A 14,442-nucleotide genomic window follows, 5' to 3' on the forward strand; every position below is an offset into this window, starting at 1 on the left:
GGTAATGAATGATGATTTTGGTTTGCCGGCTTGCGAAGCGTTTGTGGTTTGTTGAGGACACAAGGGTAGCAAGACAAAGTACCTCTATATAGCGCGAATCTCACTTTTTTTATTTGCTTGGTAAATCGTTGATACAAGAGTTGCAGGTAATCTGAGAAAAATCATTGGAGGTAGGCCATTCGTGGTGGGATATTGTTCGAGATGATCACATTATCTCTCTCTCGGAGGATGATTCTGCTGGTATCTGCTGCACAAAAAGTTCTCAAATTTTCTGAGCGTATGTACAAGTTGAAGCCTCTCATGGCTCAACAGCGTCCATCCCCCTTCCACGCTTACAACCCCCGAACAGTATGAAGACCCTGCGAGATCTTCCTGGGGCCAAGATTCACAGCAAGGGACGCCGCAGCAATCCTGTGGTGGTCGCCGTCCGAGGGAGGTGGCACCTTTGGGCAGAACTGCGCCGGGGCAGGGTGGTCGCCCATAATAGTCACGGCGCTGACGCCCATGGTGATGTAGTCAGCAAACTGGCCGCCGTACTGAATGTACATGTTGGTGCTGGTGTCAAAAATGTCGCTGACCGTGAGCTCCCGGCCGGCATTGTCGCCTGTCCCCATGGTGCCTTTCGGGATCTGGATCCTGAGGCGGAGACCCATCTGCGCGTCGATGTTGCCGCGCACCCAGGTGAAGGTGCCGTCCGGGATGGGCTGCAGATCCTGACCGGTTCCATCGACGTCAAGCTGGAAGTTGGCCGTGTTGAAGTCTCGCATGTAGATCGCCACGGGGTCGGCGATGGAAATGGAGCTACCTTGCTGGGCAAGAGAGTTGACGCCGATGCCAATCTGCAGCCGGTCAGTACCCGAATAAACTCGGACAAACCGAGGATCAGATGCTCCCAAGACAGTCGGAACAAGAAAAGACTCACCGTGGGATCCGAGTTCCGCTTTGGGTTCCCATACTTGGAGCAGTTGCAAAGCGTGGTCTGCTCCGTGATGAGCTCGCCGCTCGAGTTCTGGCGAAGGACGGTGGCTTGTGCGGCGATGTCAATCTCGGCGCCCAGAGTGTTGTTCACTTGGGCGAGGTGCATAATACAGCCGGGGTTGACAGTCGTTAAGCCATCCTCCGGATGTCCAGGGGTCTTGCAGATTACTCCATTCCACTTGTTGTACGGGTCATATTGGCCATCCTTTTTAAACAGGTCCTCCTTCTTGATCTGATCGGCGAAATCAGGATTGGCCTTCTTGTAGAGGCCAAGCAATGTGTCTGGCGCATTGCTGCCCAAGAAGCTGAAGTACTGCCACGTATTATCATTAGTCCTTTTTTTTTCTTTTTCGTTTTTTTTTTTTTTTTTTTTCAACGACCGTCGGAGCGTAGACGGGGATCAAGGACACCGCTGTAGAGCTTTCCGCTGGCTTACCTCAAATCCTTCACAGGTAAAGACAATGTATTGGATCCTGTCCTCGGAGTCGACATTCGTGCTCCACTCCAAATACTCGTCCATGACATCCCGGTGGCCTTCGACGGTTGGCCACCGGTCGTTGGGGTCTTCTTTCGCGATCTGTAAAGCATTGTCAGAATTGTACAGCCTGAACAAAAGAAAGAGAGGCGTGAAGTCATACAAGTCCGGGGAACCCAATCCAAGTGATGGCCTGAGGAGGCTGTGCCGTGTTAAAGGCGGTAACTGTGCCGTTAAAGAACTGCGGGAGGGGAGTTCGGAGCACCCCCGAGCCGCCAGTCAACGGTGTACCGTCGGGATTCTGGGCTTTTATCTCAGTTTCCATCCAGGACGACACCTCCTGTGACCAAGCTGCCTTCTGTTCCGCACTCAAGCCATCGTTGACGTACGGCCAGCCTGGAGGATTGAGTTCAGGGAGGACCTGTGCGTGAACTTCTCCCGGCGCCATCTTGGAATTTCGACTAACTTGCAGGGGTGGACGCAGCTCAAGAATGAAGGACTTGGATATCCTGTATGATTGTGTCTAGTTGCACTTCAATACCAGGCCTGATCCACGTCACAGGCGCCTGGATTTATATAAAGACAGCTCGGGGATCAGGGCCCGAAATTTGCTCCAGTTCTTCATCATACACATCTCGTAACTCGCGCACATCTATCTCGATTCAGCTTCCTTGCCCCCGCCACAGGGGGAGCCGGAGATCTTGACCAGTGGGATTTGAGAATTTCCCGCTTGAGCCGCTCCCCCACGACCATCATGAATTTTGTGATAGCCCGTTTACGTTGGCACTGCGTAAGACTTGTCCGACTTAATGACATGAAGCTCCACTCGGTCGTTAGGCATTGACTCGCGGGACTACAGCTGGTATTCGGACCGCCGATTTTGAGGGTGCCCCTGAAGTGCACTAATTGGACCACGTTCTTGAAAGTAGGAACAGCACGACATGATGCACAGCCATCAATCGGGCTATACCCCGCTTCATGGACCCCTTATGAATTGACTGCATATTAATTAATTGGTCAAAAACTGCGCTGCTGTTACCCAAATGCATTTCAGCTCAACGCATCTCAGACATCGCGCCACTCAAAGCTCTAGGTCCAAAGACTCGAACTGCTCGAGGCCAGCTGAGGGGAATTCAACGTAAGCGTGACTCCTGGATACGAGAACACTACTCGTCGGTCTTTCCAAGATCGGGGATCCGAGTACCCCGACAGAGGAGGCGGCCCGCCAAGTACTCCTGCACTTCCCCCGCTTGAGGCAATTGAAGGGAGCGGAGGCTCCTCCCTACCCCATCGTTATCGGCCAAAGGAGGGCCCCGGCTTGAGGCTACCTGTGTGTAGATCAGACCTTGTGCCCACAGGTTACGTTGCTTGCAGAGTAGAACATCAACATGTACAGGAACCCTCTAGGGGCCTCCGGACAGTACTTTCAACGCGTACCGGACGTAGCAAGGGACAACCAGTTCTTAAAGGTACGAGTACTAAGTGGTACAGATACGAGCTTCCGCAGAATATCTGAGGAGTTGCCTTGTAACAGAGCTGCAAGGGGCGATGACCGACGCCCATTGTGTTATGGGTCCGAGCCTCTGTTCTTTTGATGATATCAGGCATCAACTGTCCTGGTCGGGACAATAGCATTGCATATTACGCTCGTTTCTTTCTGCGATCAAATTCTGCTTACACTCCCATAATCCCTCCAGTTCACATTGGCACCTGATCCACAACTCGACAATCACACCTCTCTACCTTGTTGTTTGCTGGCTCTCTCACGTCACCATGCCCGTCCCTCTGTACTGGCGCCAATTCACACGAAATGGCAGTCCTGATGTTGACACCCAAGCTGACGCTGCCTTCTTGGCCGCCAATTTCACCGACCACTTTGGACAGTGGCTACAACAAGGGGACAACGGTTTAGCTCGGTCATTTGATGCTCTTGTCATGCCCTACTGGGGTGAGATGCCCACGCTGGAACTACTTTCCGTCTTGATTCCATCCCGACAGATGCTAACAGCCTGAAGCTGGCTCCCGGGAGTCTCCCTCTCGGTACAAGGTGTCGACTTTCATGGTCGCAGACGGAAGCTTCATCCAGGCCGGCCAGACGCCAGACTGGTCTTGGTTCAATCCCCACATACGTCTGGTGACGTTGGTCTGCCAAGCCAGCCAATCTTTCTTCGCTCCGTCCCCAACACAGTGGACGCTGTGCATCGTGGGGTCAAGCTTGCTGTATTCTGAGGACCGACATGACTCGTTCCTCCAGGTGGCCTCTTGGAATGGCTCAGAATTCAGATTTTATCAGGTGCGTAGAGCTGCTTTGGCCAAAAATGGCCCAGACTCTTTGCCAGCCTAACCTACATACATGGCTGACATAAACGGTCTAGAACGATCTTGTCAATGGCACCGGTTCAGGATCGTTCTGGAACTACTTTGGAAAATCTATGGATGCCTTTGGGGCGAGTGAATATCTCGGTCCCTTCAACGGCCATGTCAACGGCGCCTGCATCATGAAGGAAATGCACAGGTAAAGCCAGCATTTCCCGTCCCGTGGCCTCGATATAATGATATTTCGCCGGTGCTGACCATCCCGCCAGCCCCTGGCTCCACTGGTACCGTCTCTCGGGTTCCTTCCGGTCGTGCTTTAGTCCGGACAACATCGCGACGTTTGAGAAGGCCCCCTACCTCACTACACCCGGACTGGGGATTTTGTCGAGCGCCAACGGCAGTCCCAACGAGCTGGAGTCTGCCGTGAAATCAGGCATTTCCAACTGGACTGTCAAGAGGCTGAAAACCGACTTCATCGATACGACGCAAAGTCCTTCAAAGCCGCTGCAGAGCCCAACCCACATCCCACGCTGGACGGCCCATATGTTCTTGACAACAACCATCAACATCGGGGCGGCAGTCTCGACATCTGACCCAGGCGTGTATGCCTTGCCATACGACCACTTTTACGACAATGAACTGCTCCAGAACTTTGACTTGATTGTAAGCACAACTCCCGCCCCCTTCCAGTCACCCAGTTTCTCTTGTTTGGTCCCTTGTACACCTATCTTTGCGCCAGCTTGCGGACCGCTCCAGGATAATAGCATGTACTGATTGGTGTCTTTGCCACTGAATGTCCAGCCCTCGGATATGAAAATGAATGCGACGTTCAATGAGAGCGACTACAACACGGCAGCAAAGAATCTTGGGCTCTCACTGATCCAGGAACTGGACCCCGAAAAACACCCAACCGTCAAACCTGATTTGACGCTGCCGTGGCAGTCTCTTGGGGGAGACAGGCGAGATGAGCCCGACTACCCGGACATAGGGTATAAAATAGCTCTTGAAGGCGAGGGAGTGTCGCCGTTCAACTTCCTGCAGGCTTCGTACGAGGACGCACAAGGCGTAGTCAAGTCCCAGAGAATCATCAAAGTCAACAACAACAATCGTCAGCCGTCTTATGTCGGCCTTTTCTCCCAACACACATTCTACGCCATCATGATGCTCGACTTTTGGAATCCCATCTACTCCTGGAAGCGCGGCATATTGATGGGGTACGTTCCACAAACGACCAGCTACAACGGGGAGAAATACGACCTGGAAGCAAACTTCATCGCCAATGTCATCAAATCGCCGTATGCCAGCAAGCTCGATTCCTCCGAGTATCAATTCCTGCAGCTGCTCAACAAAACGCTGCCGGACTTCCAGCAAATGATTCGAGACTACCTCACCGCTATCGCCAACCGCATCAAGAATGAGCCGGTGCAGGCCCTCCAGGACTATCTCAAGCTGGCCGAGTCGCGCAGACGCATATACCGACCTCTGCCCTTGGACGAGTTTGGCTACAGTCTGCCGTTCGCGACCAAGGTCCCCTTCACTCCCGGTAAAGACTTGCTGGAGATGACGCCGCAGGGGACGATTCAGGTGATGGATCAGCGGGGCCAAGATTTCCTGAACGCGTGGACCACTTCCCTCGCCGAGCCGGATCCCCACGTGGTTCCAACTCTGGATGAAGGGCAGAACCGTAGCAACGAGCCAGCGGCGCCGGCGCTGGCCATCGCCGCTCTTCCGAGACCCGCGAGACTCGCCATTCCGTGCCAGCGTCTGACAGGTCGAGCCTCATCCCCCTCATCTTTACGTACAAGCCGCCGTTCCCGCCGCGCCGGAGGGGGCTGCCCCTTCAGGAACCAGGGCATCGCACAACCTCCGTCTGCAAGCTGAGCCACACCTACCGGCTGAGGATCGACGACTTGAGCATGGCTGCGGACGTAAAGAAGGATCCCAGCGCCAGGCTGCTGGTGACAAGGCTACAAGATAGGTAGGTGCTGGGGGAGGAAGATGCCAAAGGGTTGAACGGATCTGAGCCATGGGTTGCGTGGTTGAGAGGGTGCGGTTCTTGTCTTCATAACTACCACCATTCCTGGCCCCTTCTGAGCAGCCGTGGGACTTTTATGTCAAAACCAATCCAGGAAGCGTACGATTCATTAAGATTAATATGTGATACCCAGGTAATTATGTACGTAGGTGCCCCGGATCCAGTCGCCTCAAAGAACACGGCATTTACGACGCCTCGGTCGGGGGGTGTGTCAGCGTGCCGTGGTGGGCGGCGCAGCCGGGAACGTCGGTCTTGAAGGGCGCCCGCCTGCCGCCGCACTCCAGCGGGTCGCAGATTTCGCTTGTGTTGGGGTCGTACGTGCCAGTGCACGATGCCGTCGGCGCAGGTGTTGAAGGTGTACGGCCGGTGCAGAGGGCGTGGGCTGGGTGGGTGGTGAGGAGGAGGAGGAGGAGGAGGAGGAGGGGGTTGGGGAGGTGGTGGGTTGGTTGGTGGATGGTTGTGATCAGATCCAGGGAGTTACGAGCCTGGTGACTGTGGTGGTGATGGGTTTTGGCGGAATGGTGATGAGCAACAAGAAATGGGATATCGCGGATTAAAAGTGGTGCGTGTGATGCTGGCGGGATTGACTCGTCATTAAATACAGGATGCGCAGATTTAGTGTTTGCATCGTTCCCCAGTCCGTCCTCAACCAACCGGCGCATTGGTGGAGCATAAAAGAGAACTTGAAATAATTGAACCCCCTTACGGCCCGGCCAGTTTTAACAAGAATCAATATACGGCTCAGCCTCGCAACGCAACGCCAACAGCTACGGCTGGTAACTTAAACCGTCAGGAGTACACCATCGACAACAGGAGGTGTCTGTGGACAGCCCTTTCAGGGCATATCGTCCTGCATACCATCAAATCTACACCGGGTGTTTACCGCCTTCGTACTCGGGCATGAATGATATCGTTTTGCCGTGCCGTTCTTTAGTGCCCCCGGTGTAAGACATGCGCCTGTGTTTCGGCTTGCGTGGATGTCTACCGGTCCGGGTATACCGCCACCAACCGAAGACAGTGACCGCGGTGAGGCCGATCGAGATGATGAGGTAGATCCAAAAGTAAAACGATAACACGGGCTTGGAATTCTTATCCCCTGCCGCGTCTTTGTCAGACGCCTCTCCGCTGTTACCAGTTTCGCGAAAACGTATGTCTCGCCAGTCGTTTTCGAAGTCGAAGACGGGCATGGCGAAAATGGTCTAAACACACAGATAAGATTAGGGCTCGACACTCCAGGGTATGCGGACAGTGTGGTTGCGGTCTTACAGCAACAGTCGTGATTGGGAGATAAAGCATGGCAACAAACGCAATAACGGTGCTGGCCTTCGCCTGGTGCCGTGCTGACTCGGCATCATGGCTCAGTAACTCGGACGTGAACTAAAGCCGAGTTGTGTTAGCTAACGATCCCGACGGCAACAAGATCTTTCCGTTCTTACCAATTCTTCAGAGTAAGTCATATCGTCAAATGTCATACGGCACCTAGCCATCAGGGCATCAAACTCGATGCTGATCTCCTCGAACCTGTCTTTGAACCTCACGGTGCTCGTGGTGAAGTCGTCGCCCAGCCGCCCGGAGGCCTGGTCCCCCGCGGGTCCTCCAGCGCGGTTCATCCACTCCTCGATTTGCTGCATCATCTTATGAAGCTGGCTCTGCGCTGATCTCAACTCCTCCTCGGCCTTCTTAGTGTTGAGGCGGCAGTTACGAAGCTCGCGACTGAGCTCAAAGGACCGCCTAACTTGAGGACGGGTCTTCCCGTTCAGCCCAAGCTTCATAGTCGCAATATCGCAGTCTGCAACTGCATCGCGGACAATTTCTGTCACTCTGTCCCGGGTGAGCTCGGCAAATACCCCGACCATCAGCAGCGGATGAGACTTGACCTCGGGAGCGTGGTGGAGCAGCTCCTCCACTCTCTTCATCTGCTCCCCTGTGCAACCGAATATCACACCAACAGTGAGCTTGGAGCGTCTGAAGTGCGTGGAAGAAATTGCTAGGTTCTCCGGCCAAGTCCGTGATGTAGCGGCCGTGTACATCTCGACAATCTCCGGGCCCTCCTTTTTGACCAGATAAGTTGTCGATGGGCTGGAGTTGCTGCGCTTTATCGCATTTCGAATCGCATCGTGGAGATAGAAGCACTCAGTCACACGCTTCCATGCAGGGCCAGCCAACGGGATGCTGGATAGCAGCCTGGGGATGACACTTTCGTTGTTCGTCCCCAGTCGGACAGGCTCAGGTATACCAACGAGTCTGGAAGCACGAGAAATAGGTAGCCCGTTATTAGAGATGCGCATTACGTTCTGGGAAAGTGCGTGCTTACAGGATGTGGTAACCAGACCTGTCCCGATTCCCGGTCGGGGGTTGAAGAAGGTCTGACTTGAAGACTTCACTCTGGATGTTGTTTCGTGTAAGTGAGCCAGTTCACCAAAGTAAAGCAAACAGAGGGGAGACCAATACACACATTTAGCCACTCCGTAACACAGCCGTCATTCTCGAGGGTCAAGGGGGTGGTTTCATTTCCCTGTTTCGAGGTTAGAATGGGCGTAAGATGATATGAATCAAGACTAAACCATGTTTACATGGCGCCGCAACACCCTCGCAGGATAGGGCGATGAGCAGTCAAACCGGAAGAACGAAGACGGTTCGTCGAACTTGAGGAACGGGTTGGCGGTCCGATGCCAATCCATCCTCAGCCTCGACTTCTTGTTTCCACCGCAAGCACTCCTAGATCTCAGCGTCGATATGTTTATGCCGTTAGTATGTGAATGTAAAGATAAAAGGATTGTCGATGATGCCTGTGCTTTGGAGAAATCACTACCCGCTGTTGAATGCAGGGGTGTCACCGTGTCAGGCTTTTGCGAAATTGACGCCCGGATCAATGCGGGATTGGACAACCAAAGTGGCCGGCTGCATGTCCCGAGCCAACAAAACAAGCGTGTTATGGTCCTCTGCTTTCCAGAAGGTCCCACCAAAGTGAGACAAGGCAAGAAAATGATACTTTGCGTCGCAGAGGATATCGTCGGCACTAAGAGGATCAAACTGCGTTCAATACCAGACATGTATGTACCAGCCCAATATTGAACCCTCAACAATCCTTTTCAACAACACTAGGTCTCAATCCAGTTATCTGCCCAGTAGGTACATACACAAAGTTTGCGATGCGCTCTCTTTAACATGAACTTGGCGGACGATATCAATACCGATTCACTGCGCTTTGGATACGATTGCATGGTTCCCTCGACTGTGGCTATGTCCGCACATGACACGGTGAGTCTAAGAGATTGATAACCCCCTTTTATTTAAAGAAAACAACAACAACTTAGCATGGCAAAACGCCGGAAGTCTCAAACACGAGGTTACACTCCAGATTTCGAATACATGCCTCCACACATCTCTGCACGGGAGAACCAAAACACCCGATTCCGATCCCCCCCCTAAATCGCCGCCCCTTTCCATTGTCATCAACTCAAGATGCAGTATGACAGCCATAACTCCGAGTTGGGCAACCTCCGGGTTAACCATCGCCGACCGGATGCAACCACACAGCATGAAGCCCTCACACAACCCCTTGACATTGACGACTAAGAGAACTCCCGCCATTCGGTCTGCAGCTGCTCAACGTACCGTACCTGGGCGAGCCCGTCGGGTATTTAAACCGCGCTGCCATTACAGCGGGACCCCATGATCCGGAGACCACAGTCGGTAGTCGACATATTTAGCCAAATTACGAAGCTACCCAAATCCAACCTACAAGCCTTGGCCTGCGTTGTTTCTATAATAATACGAGGTACGAAAAGCCCGTTCGATCCTTCAGAAAACCTCAATCGGCGATAAGAATGGTTTGCCCCCCTCACAAGCGTCGGCCACGACAACTAACCCACGTCGATCCAACGACACGGCCCCCGACATGCTGTTATCAAGCCTTCTTCTGACCGCCGCGTCCGCGGCCGCGGTGGTCATCATCCCGGGCGGTGGCGACCCGAAGCCCTATACCGGCGCTGCCGGCCTCACTTCCGAAAATGCCTACTTCCGCGAGTCGGCGCCCTACGAGTTCTTCAACAACAGCGCCGAGCTCATCATGACCTCCCTCTCCGTCACCAACATGTCAACTGCCCCCGGCCTGCGCCCCTCCGGCGACTCCTTCGTCCGCGGCGCCATCCAAGCCTGGGGCGAGCACCTACACCTCGTCGTCCGCCCAGACGAGGTGTGGTTCACCATCCTCGTGCAGATGAACTTCTACATGCTCTCGCACGCCGAAGAGATCCGCTCTCTCTTCGTCGACCACGAGGGCCAAGAAGAGATCTACATCGAGGACTACACCTGGTACGACGTCCTGATCCGCTTCAAGGACGAGATCCAAAAACGCGTCAAAACCGACTGGCTCCTCGACTGGATCACCCCCAACTTTTCCACCACCACCGACAGCGACATCATGACGGCCAACATCCTCATGATGGGCCTCAGCAAAGCCTACTTCAAATACATCGGCAAGCAAGTGTGCGGGCTCCCCTCCGTCACCCTCCTCGGCACCGCCTCCGACTGGACCAAGCTCCTCGCCAAACTCGACCGCCTCCCCGACTTCGGCGTGGAGCCCGCCGAGTACAAAGCCCGCCTCCGCCCCATCCTGACGCGCATCGCGGCGTCCTTTGACGACCCGGACTCCGCCGAGACGCGCCTCTTCTGGAACCAGATCGTCAACGCCGAGGCCTCCCACATGTGCGGCGCCCCGCCCGTGTACGTGTCCGGCTGGATCACGGGCTTCTACTATTGGAATGACAACGGGCGGCCGTTTGCGCGCACCGACGGCCCCCCGCGCAGGCCGCGGTTGGCGCTGGATGGGGTCGAGTATCCGGCGCTGGATCTGACGTTTGCGCCGGTGGGGTATGCGCGCGCGCCGTTTATTATGAAGGATTTTGGGGGGATGGAGGAGTTTCCAGCCTATGTGGCGGCGGGGGGGCTGGGGAAGCAGATCACGGAGGGCCCGCCGGAGGGGTATAGGGAGGCGTTGGAGAGGACGGGGGGCGATGTGAAGATGGCGGAGGATGGGACGGGGCATGGCACGCTGAGGCCGCTGAGTGGGTGGATGCTGTATGGGCCTGTTGATCATGAGGTCGCGCAGCCGCAGTACATGGAGGAGGATGAGCTGCTGGAGATTTTATTTTTGACGAAACAGGGCATGACGGAGGAGACGTGTGGGTTGTTTGCAGCGCCGTGAGCGGAATAGGGGGCGGTGTGAGATGGGTGTTGTTGTGGCCATGCATGTCTCTAGGGTGGTTTTAAAGGCGGAGGAGAAGAATGCGGGACCAACGTCGTAGATACATAAGTCCCCGACCAACATGCGGTTTCAACAGGCATTTATGGAAGGGAGACCAGTAATCCCAATCTCAAGTGATGATGTAGAGCGACGTGTATTTGAAACAGACGCATCGGTGTATCGAACAGAGCTCAAGGATTGACATGGTTAAAGCAATTAACCTTACCAACCACTACAGGCAGATCAGTGTTGAGAGGCTTTACATATAAAGCCGGAACATCCTCAAAGGTATGTTCCGTGGAGTACGATCACTGGGCCAGTATGCAACGATTTATTTCACCGCCATGAGCCGAGCTTTCAGCTTCGTGTCGTGTAATTGTTGATAGCAGGAGCTTCAGCCTCAAGCTAGAACGTTAGATGTATAACACTAGGTACTTTTTACCAGAAGTCTTAGAGTAGTACGTTACTGAATAAACTGTTAAACTGGGCCGGCACACATGTTACCCTAAGAAATATTTTACGCTTGTATTCAAGTGACAAAGACTTCTGCTCCCATGACTCAATGAACATCCAAAACAGGAGCCCCCGGAACTTATCCTGCTCTATGCCATCACACCAGCGCTACGTTTCCCCGTAGAAGATCCACGAATGTCAAGCATTAACTGGGGTTGAGAACAACAACAATAGACACACCTCAGCCCACACTTCGTGACGGATGGTTTTGAGCCCAAAACAGTGAAGAGGGTGCCGAAGCAGAACCCCCTGGGGATCCGGCTTTCTGATCTTCCTGTCTTTCTCGTGAGGCCTTCATCACCCTGGAGCCTTGGGAGGAATTAGTCGGCCCGGTTCCGCGTTGTGTAACGCGGTCTTGCCATGGATCTCACAAGGTCAGTTTGTGTGCCTCGCGTCTGAGGCGGTCTCGTGTCAGCAAGGCGACATAGGGTGACTGATTGGTTGGAAGGGCGAGGACCTCGTGACAAGAAATAGGCTGAATCCCGGTACCATCCGTGGGAGTGTGACGGCCAAGATGTGGCTTTTGAAGGAGTCATGAGCTCGGTGGGAGGGAGTTGGCACACCTTTTGAGGACCCGTATAATTTCAGGGGACAATATTTTCAAGTGGAAAATCGCAACAAACCGGCAGTCTTAGTATTTCCTTTCTGGCCGTAATTTCAGCTGGACCATTGCAAGCACCCATTTGTCCAGGCTCCATCTCTGGCACGAAATCCCATGACAAGTGATGAGTGATGACACCATTCTTCTGGGATCTGCCTTTTTCTGACATCGGCCAGTCAAAAGAGCTTCCGTGATATCCGATTGACCAGGGCCACGTTTGCCTATTCAATAGTTGATTGTGCACTGACACATCCCGCGCTCATGGCGGATTTAAGTCGACCAGACTACCAGTAGGGCTGACGGAGTTGACAGGGTCAAAGGATATTTGTGTTCGTAAAATCCCACCCTCCAAACCCGAGAACCGGGATAGCATCAGACGCAGGGGGGATTGGAAAGTCCACACCGACATGATGCCTGTCCCAGAAACATCCCGCGCTGAAGACGGCTGTGCAAAAGATGCTCACAACCCGGTACTGTCAGCAATCTGACCAACCGGGAGCCTCCCGATGCACCCGAACCCGGACGTGAACCCCGGCCGTGCAGACGCGAAATCACCAGACCCTCTGTCCGACCCCTGCTTTCCACATGGCCGCGTTAAAGATCATGGATTCGCCAAAAGACGACACACCCCCTGCTTATCAACATCCTTCCTTCGCCGCAGCGGGTTTGGTCTGGAATGTTCGTTGACAAGTTAAAACCCGTTAACCGAGTTCTCGCTTCGCGGCCGGTGATGAGCGGCGGCAGTTCGCGGAAGCGCCTGGCGGCTCCGTGCCGTGGCGGACGGGAGAGCATGTTGTAGAACTCGATGCTGCATAATGGTTAATATCTGTATTCCATTTATAGCTCGATACGCCCGCGAGGCTTCAGACCTGCCGTTCATGGTCACGCTCTGCAGCTGCGTATTGGTTCTATGTACAACCGTCATGTCCGCGGAAACAAACGAGTAAGCCAGTTCGAAGGAATCGAGACCATGTAGGACCGTCTTATCTGTCACGATGCAAAGGGAAAAGGTGTATCTCACTTCCCCTTGACACTCGCCCTGGAATCCTGGATCCATCATCCTTGTCACACCAGCTCCGTCCCAGCTACCCGGATGAGCACCCTCGCAGGCTGCAGAACCTTGCCGAACATCCATGAGAACCTGGTTCTGTCAGCCCATGGTGGCCGGACGCCATGCACGTGGATGGAAATGTCAAAAGTCGTCACCCGCGACTGCGTACTGCCTGCCCATAGGACAAGCAGACGCCAGAGTGGATAACATCCACAAGTCCAAGCGAAAGACGTTCCTTCGGATTACACGAGATTCTGTCGCGACCGAGACCGGATTCTTGGTACCCAATCACTGCGATCTCTTGGTCGCACGCATGCGCGGGCTGTGGGAGGAGATGGGAGTGTGCGGCTCCTCGCCTGCATTGCATTATGGATTGTTCGATAACGGGTTGGCTTTGCCTGGTGCTGCTCCGATCGTGTATAAGTAGACGAAGGAGTTCCCGTATCGAATGACGTCGAGCATACCAGTCCACCACCGCTCCCTCGCATCACAATATCTTTAGAAGACTCCCGTAGACGCACCAGACCGTCTTCCACCATGGGATTCACCCGCTCCCTGGCCCTTGGGCTACTTTGTTCCCTACCCCTATTCAACGTTGCGTTGGCGGCACCGACATCGGCATCTGACGCTGCTCCACGATCTGCCATCGCCGTCAAGCTCAACAAATCAGCCTCCCGCGCCAGGTCTGTGGCCGGTGCCGACGTCGTCGAAGATCTCATCCGCAAGGCGCAGTCAGGCTCAACGCATGCCAAGCGGGATGCCCAGTTCAACGTCCTGCCGCTCATTACAACTCTGACCCCTGAGAAGATCTCGGAGCTGGTCCAACGGGCCACTGAGTTGACTCCCAGTTACAAGCCGGCGGACTTCGGGTCTTGGTTCCAAGTCCAGTTCCCGGGATTCTACGGGTTGACGAGGACGACTCCGAGATTGTTCACTCCTTGAGCAACCTCTCCGGATATGAGGAGTGGCCAGCGCCCAGAAGCTTGCAGCACCAAAGCACCCCAGAACTGCCGTCGAGCCCACGACGACCGGTTGTTTTTCCAGCTGAATTCCGGACCCCCCCTCATCTTTGCGCCCGGCGGACGGGTCGTGTGACGTGCGCCCTGCAATAGACGTCTCCTTAAGACCCGCGGTGATCGCCATATCTCGTTACTGGACTGTAGCTACGCCGAATAGTAGGACTCGCAGATCACTTCCGTAACACCAACGACATGAAATCTGCGCG

General features: G+C 54.4%; 5 protein-coding genes across 5 annotated transcripts in view; 3 read left to right on the forward strand and 2 right to left on the reverse strand.

Annotated features, from left to right (window-relative positions):
• Positions 1 to 332: 332 nt before the first annotated feature.
• On the reverse strand, positions 333 to 1,901 carry CHGG_08614 (uncharacterized protein; the record flags this gene model as incomplete). Its single annotated transcript, XM_001226540.1, has 4 exons — positions 333 to 839; positions 923 to 1,291; positions 1,415 to 1,555; positions 1,617 to 1,901. The coding sequence occupies 4 exons, from the start codon at positions 1,899 to 1,901 to the stop codon at positions 333 to 335; spliced, it is 1,302 nt and encodes a 433-aa protein (XP_001226541.1).
• Positions 1,902 to 3,226: 1,325 nt separating this feature from the next.
• CHGG_08615 (uncharacterized protein) lies at positions 3,227 to 5,650 on the forward strand (the record flags this gene model as incomplete). Its single annotated transcript, XM_001226541.1, has 5 exons — positions 3,227 to 3,401; positions 3,523 to 3,746; positions 3,829 to 3,968; positions 4,039 to 4,432; positions 4,571 to 5,650. The coding sequence occupies 5 exons, from the start codon at positions 3,227 to 3,229 to the stop codon at positions 5,648 to 5,650; spliced, it is 2,013 nt and encodes a 670-aa protein (XP_001226542.1).
• Positions 5,651 to 6,670: 1,020 nt separating this feature from the next.
• Positions 6,671 to 8,857, reverse strand: CHGG_08616 (uncharacterized protein; the record flags this gene model as incomplete). Its single annotated transcript, XM_001226542.1, has 6 exons — positions 6,671 to 7,003; positions 7,071 to 7,181; positions 7,241 to 8,048; positions 8,119 to 8,189; positions 8,378 to 8,619; positions 8,851 to 8,857. The coding sequence occupies 6 exons, from the start codon at positions 8,855 to 8,857 to the stop codon at positions 6,671 to 6,673; spliced, it is 1,572 nt and encodes a 523-aa protein (XP_001226543.1).
• An 848-nt stretch (positions 8,858 to 9,705) lies between these two features.
• On the forward strand, positions 9,706 to 11,013 carry CHGG_08617 (uncharacterized protein; the record flags this gene model as incomplete). The annotated part of the gene is made up of 1 exon (XM_001226543.1): positions 9,706 to 11,013. One exon carries the CDS (start codon positions 9,706 to 9,708, stop codon positions 11,011 to 11,013), a length of 1,308 nt encoding a protein of 435 aa, XP_001226544.1.
• A 2,741-nt stretch (positions 11,014 to 13,754) lies between these two features.
• CHGG_08618 (uncharacterized protein) overlaps positions 13,755 to 14,442 on the forward strand; it is a gene marked incomplete at both ends in the record, with an annotated part of 1,599 nt that continues 911 nt past the window's right edge. Inside the window, one exon of the mRNA XM_001226544.1 lies at positions 13,755 to 14,146. Coding sequence (XP_001226545.1) covers positions 13,755 to 14,146 — 392 coding nt within the window. The remainder of the gene's footprint in view (positions 14,147 to 14,442) is intronic.

Source organism: Chaetomium globosum, genomic scaffold, assembly GCF_000143365.1.
Source record: "Chaetomium globosum CBS 148.51 scaffold_6 genomic scaffold, whole genome shotgun sequence".
Lineage (NCBI taxonomy): Eukaryota > Fungi > Ascomycota > Sordariomycetes > Sordariales > Chaetomiaceae > Chaetomium > Chaetomium globosum.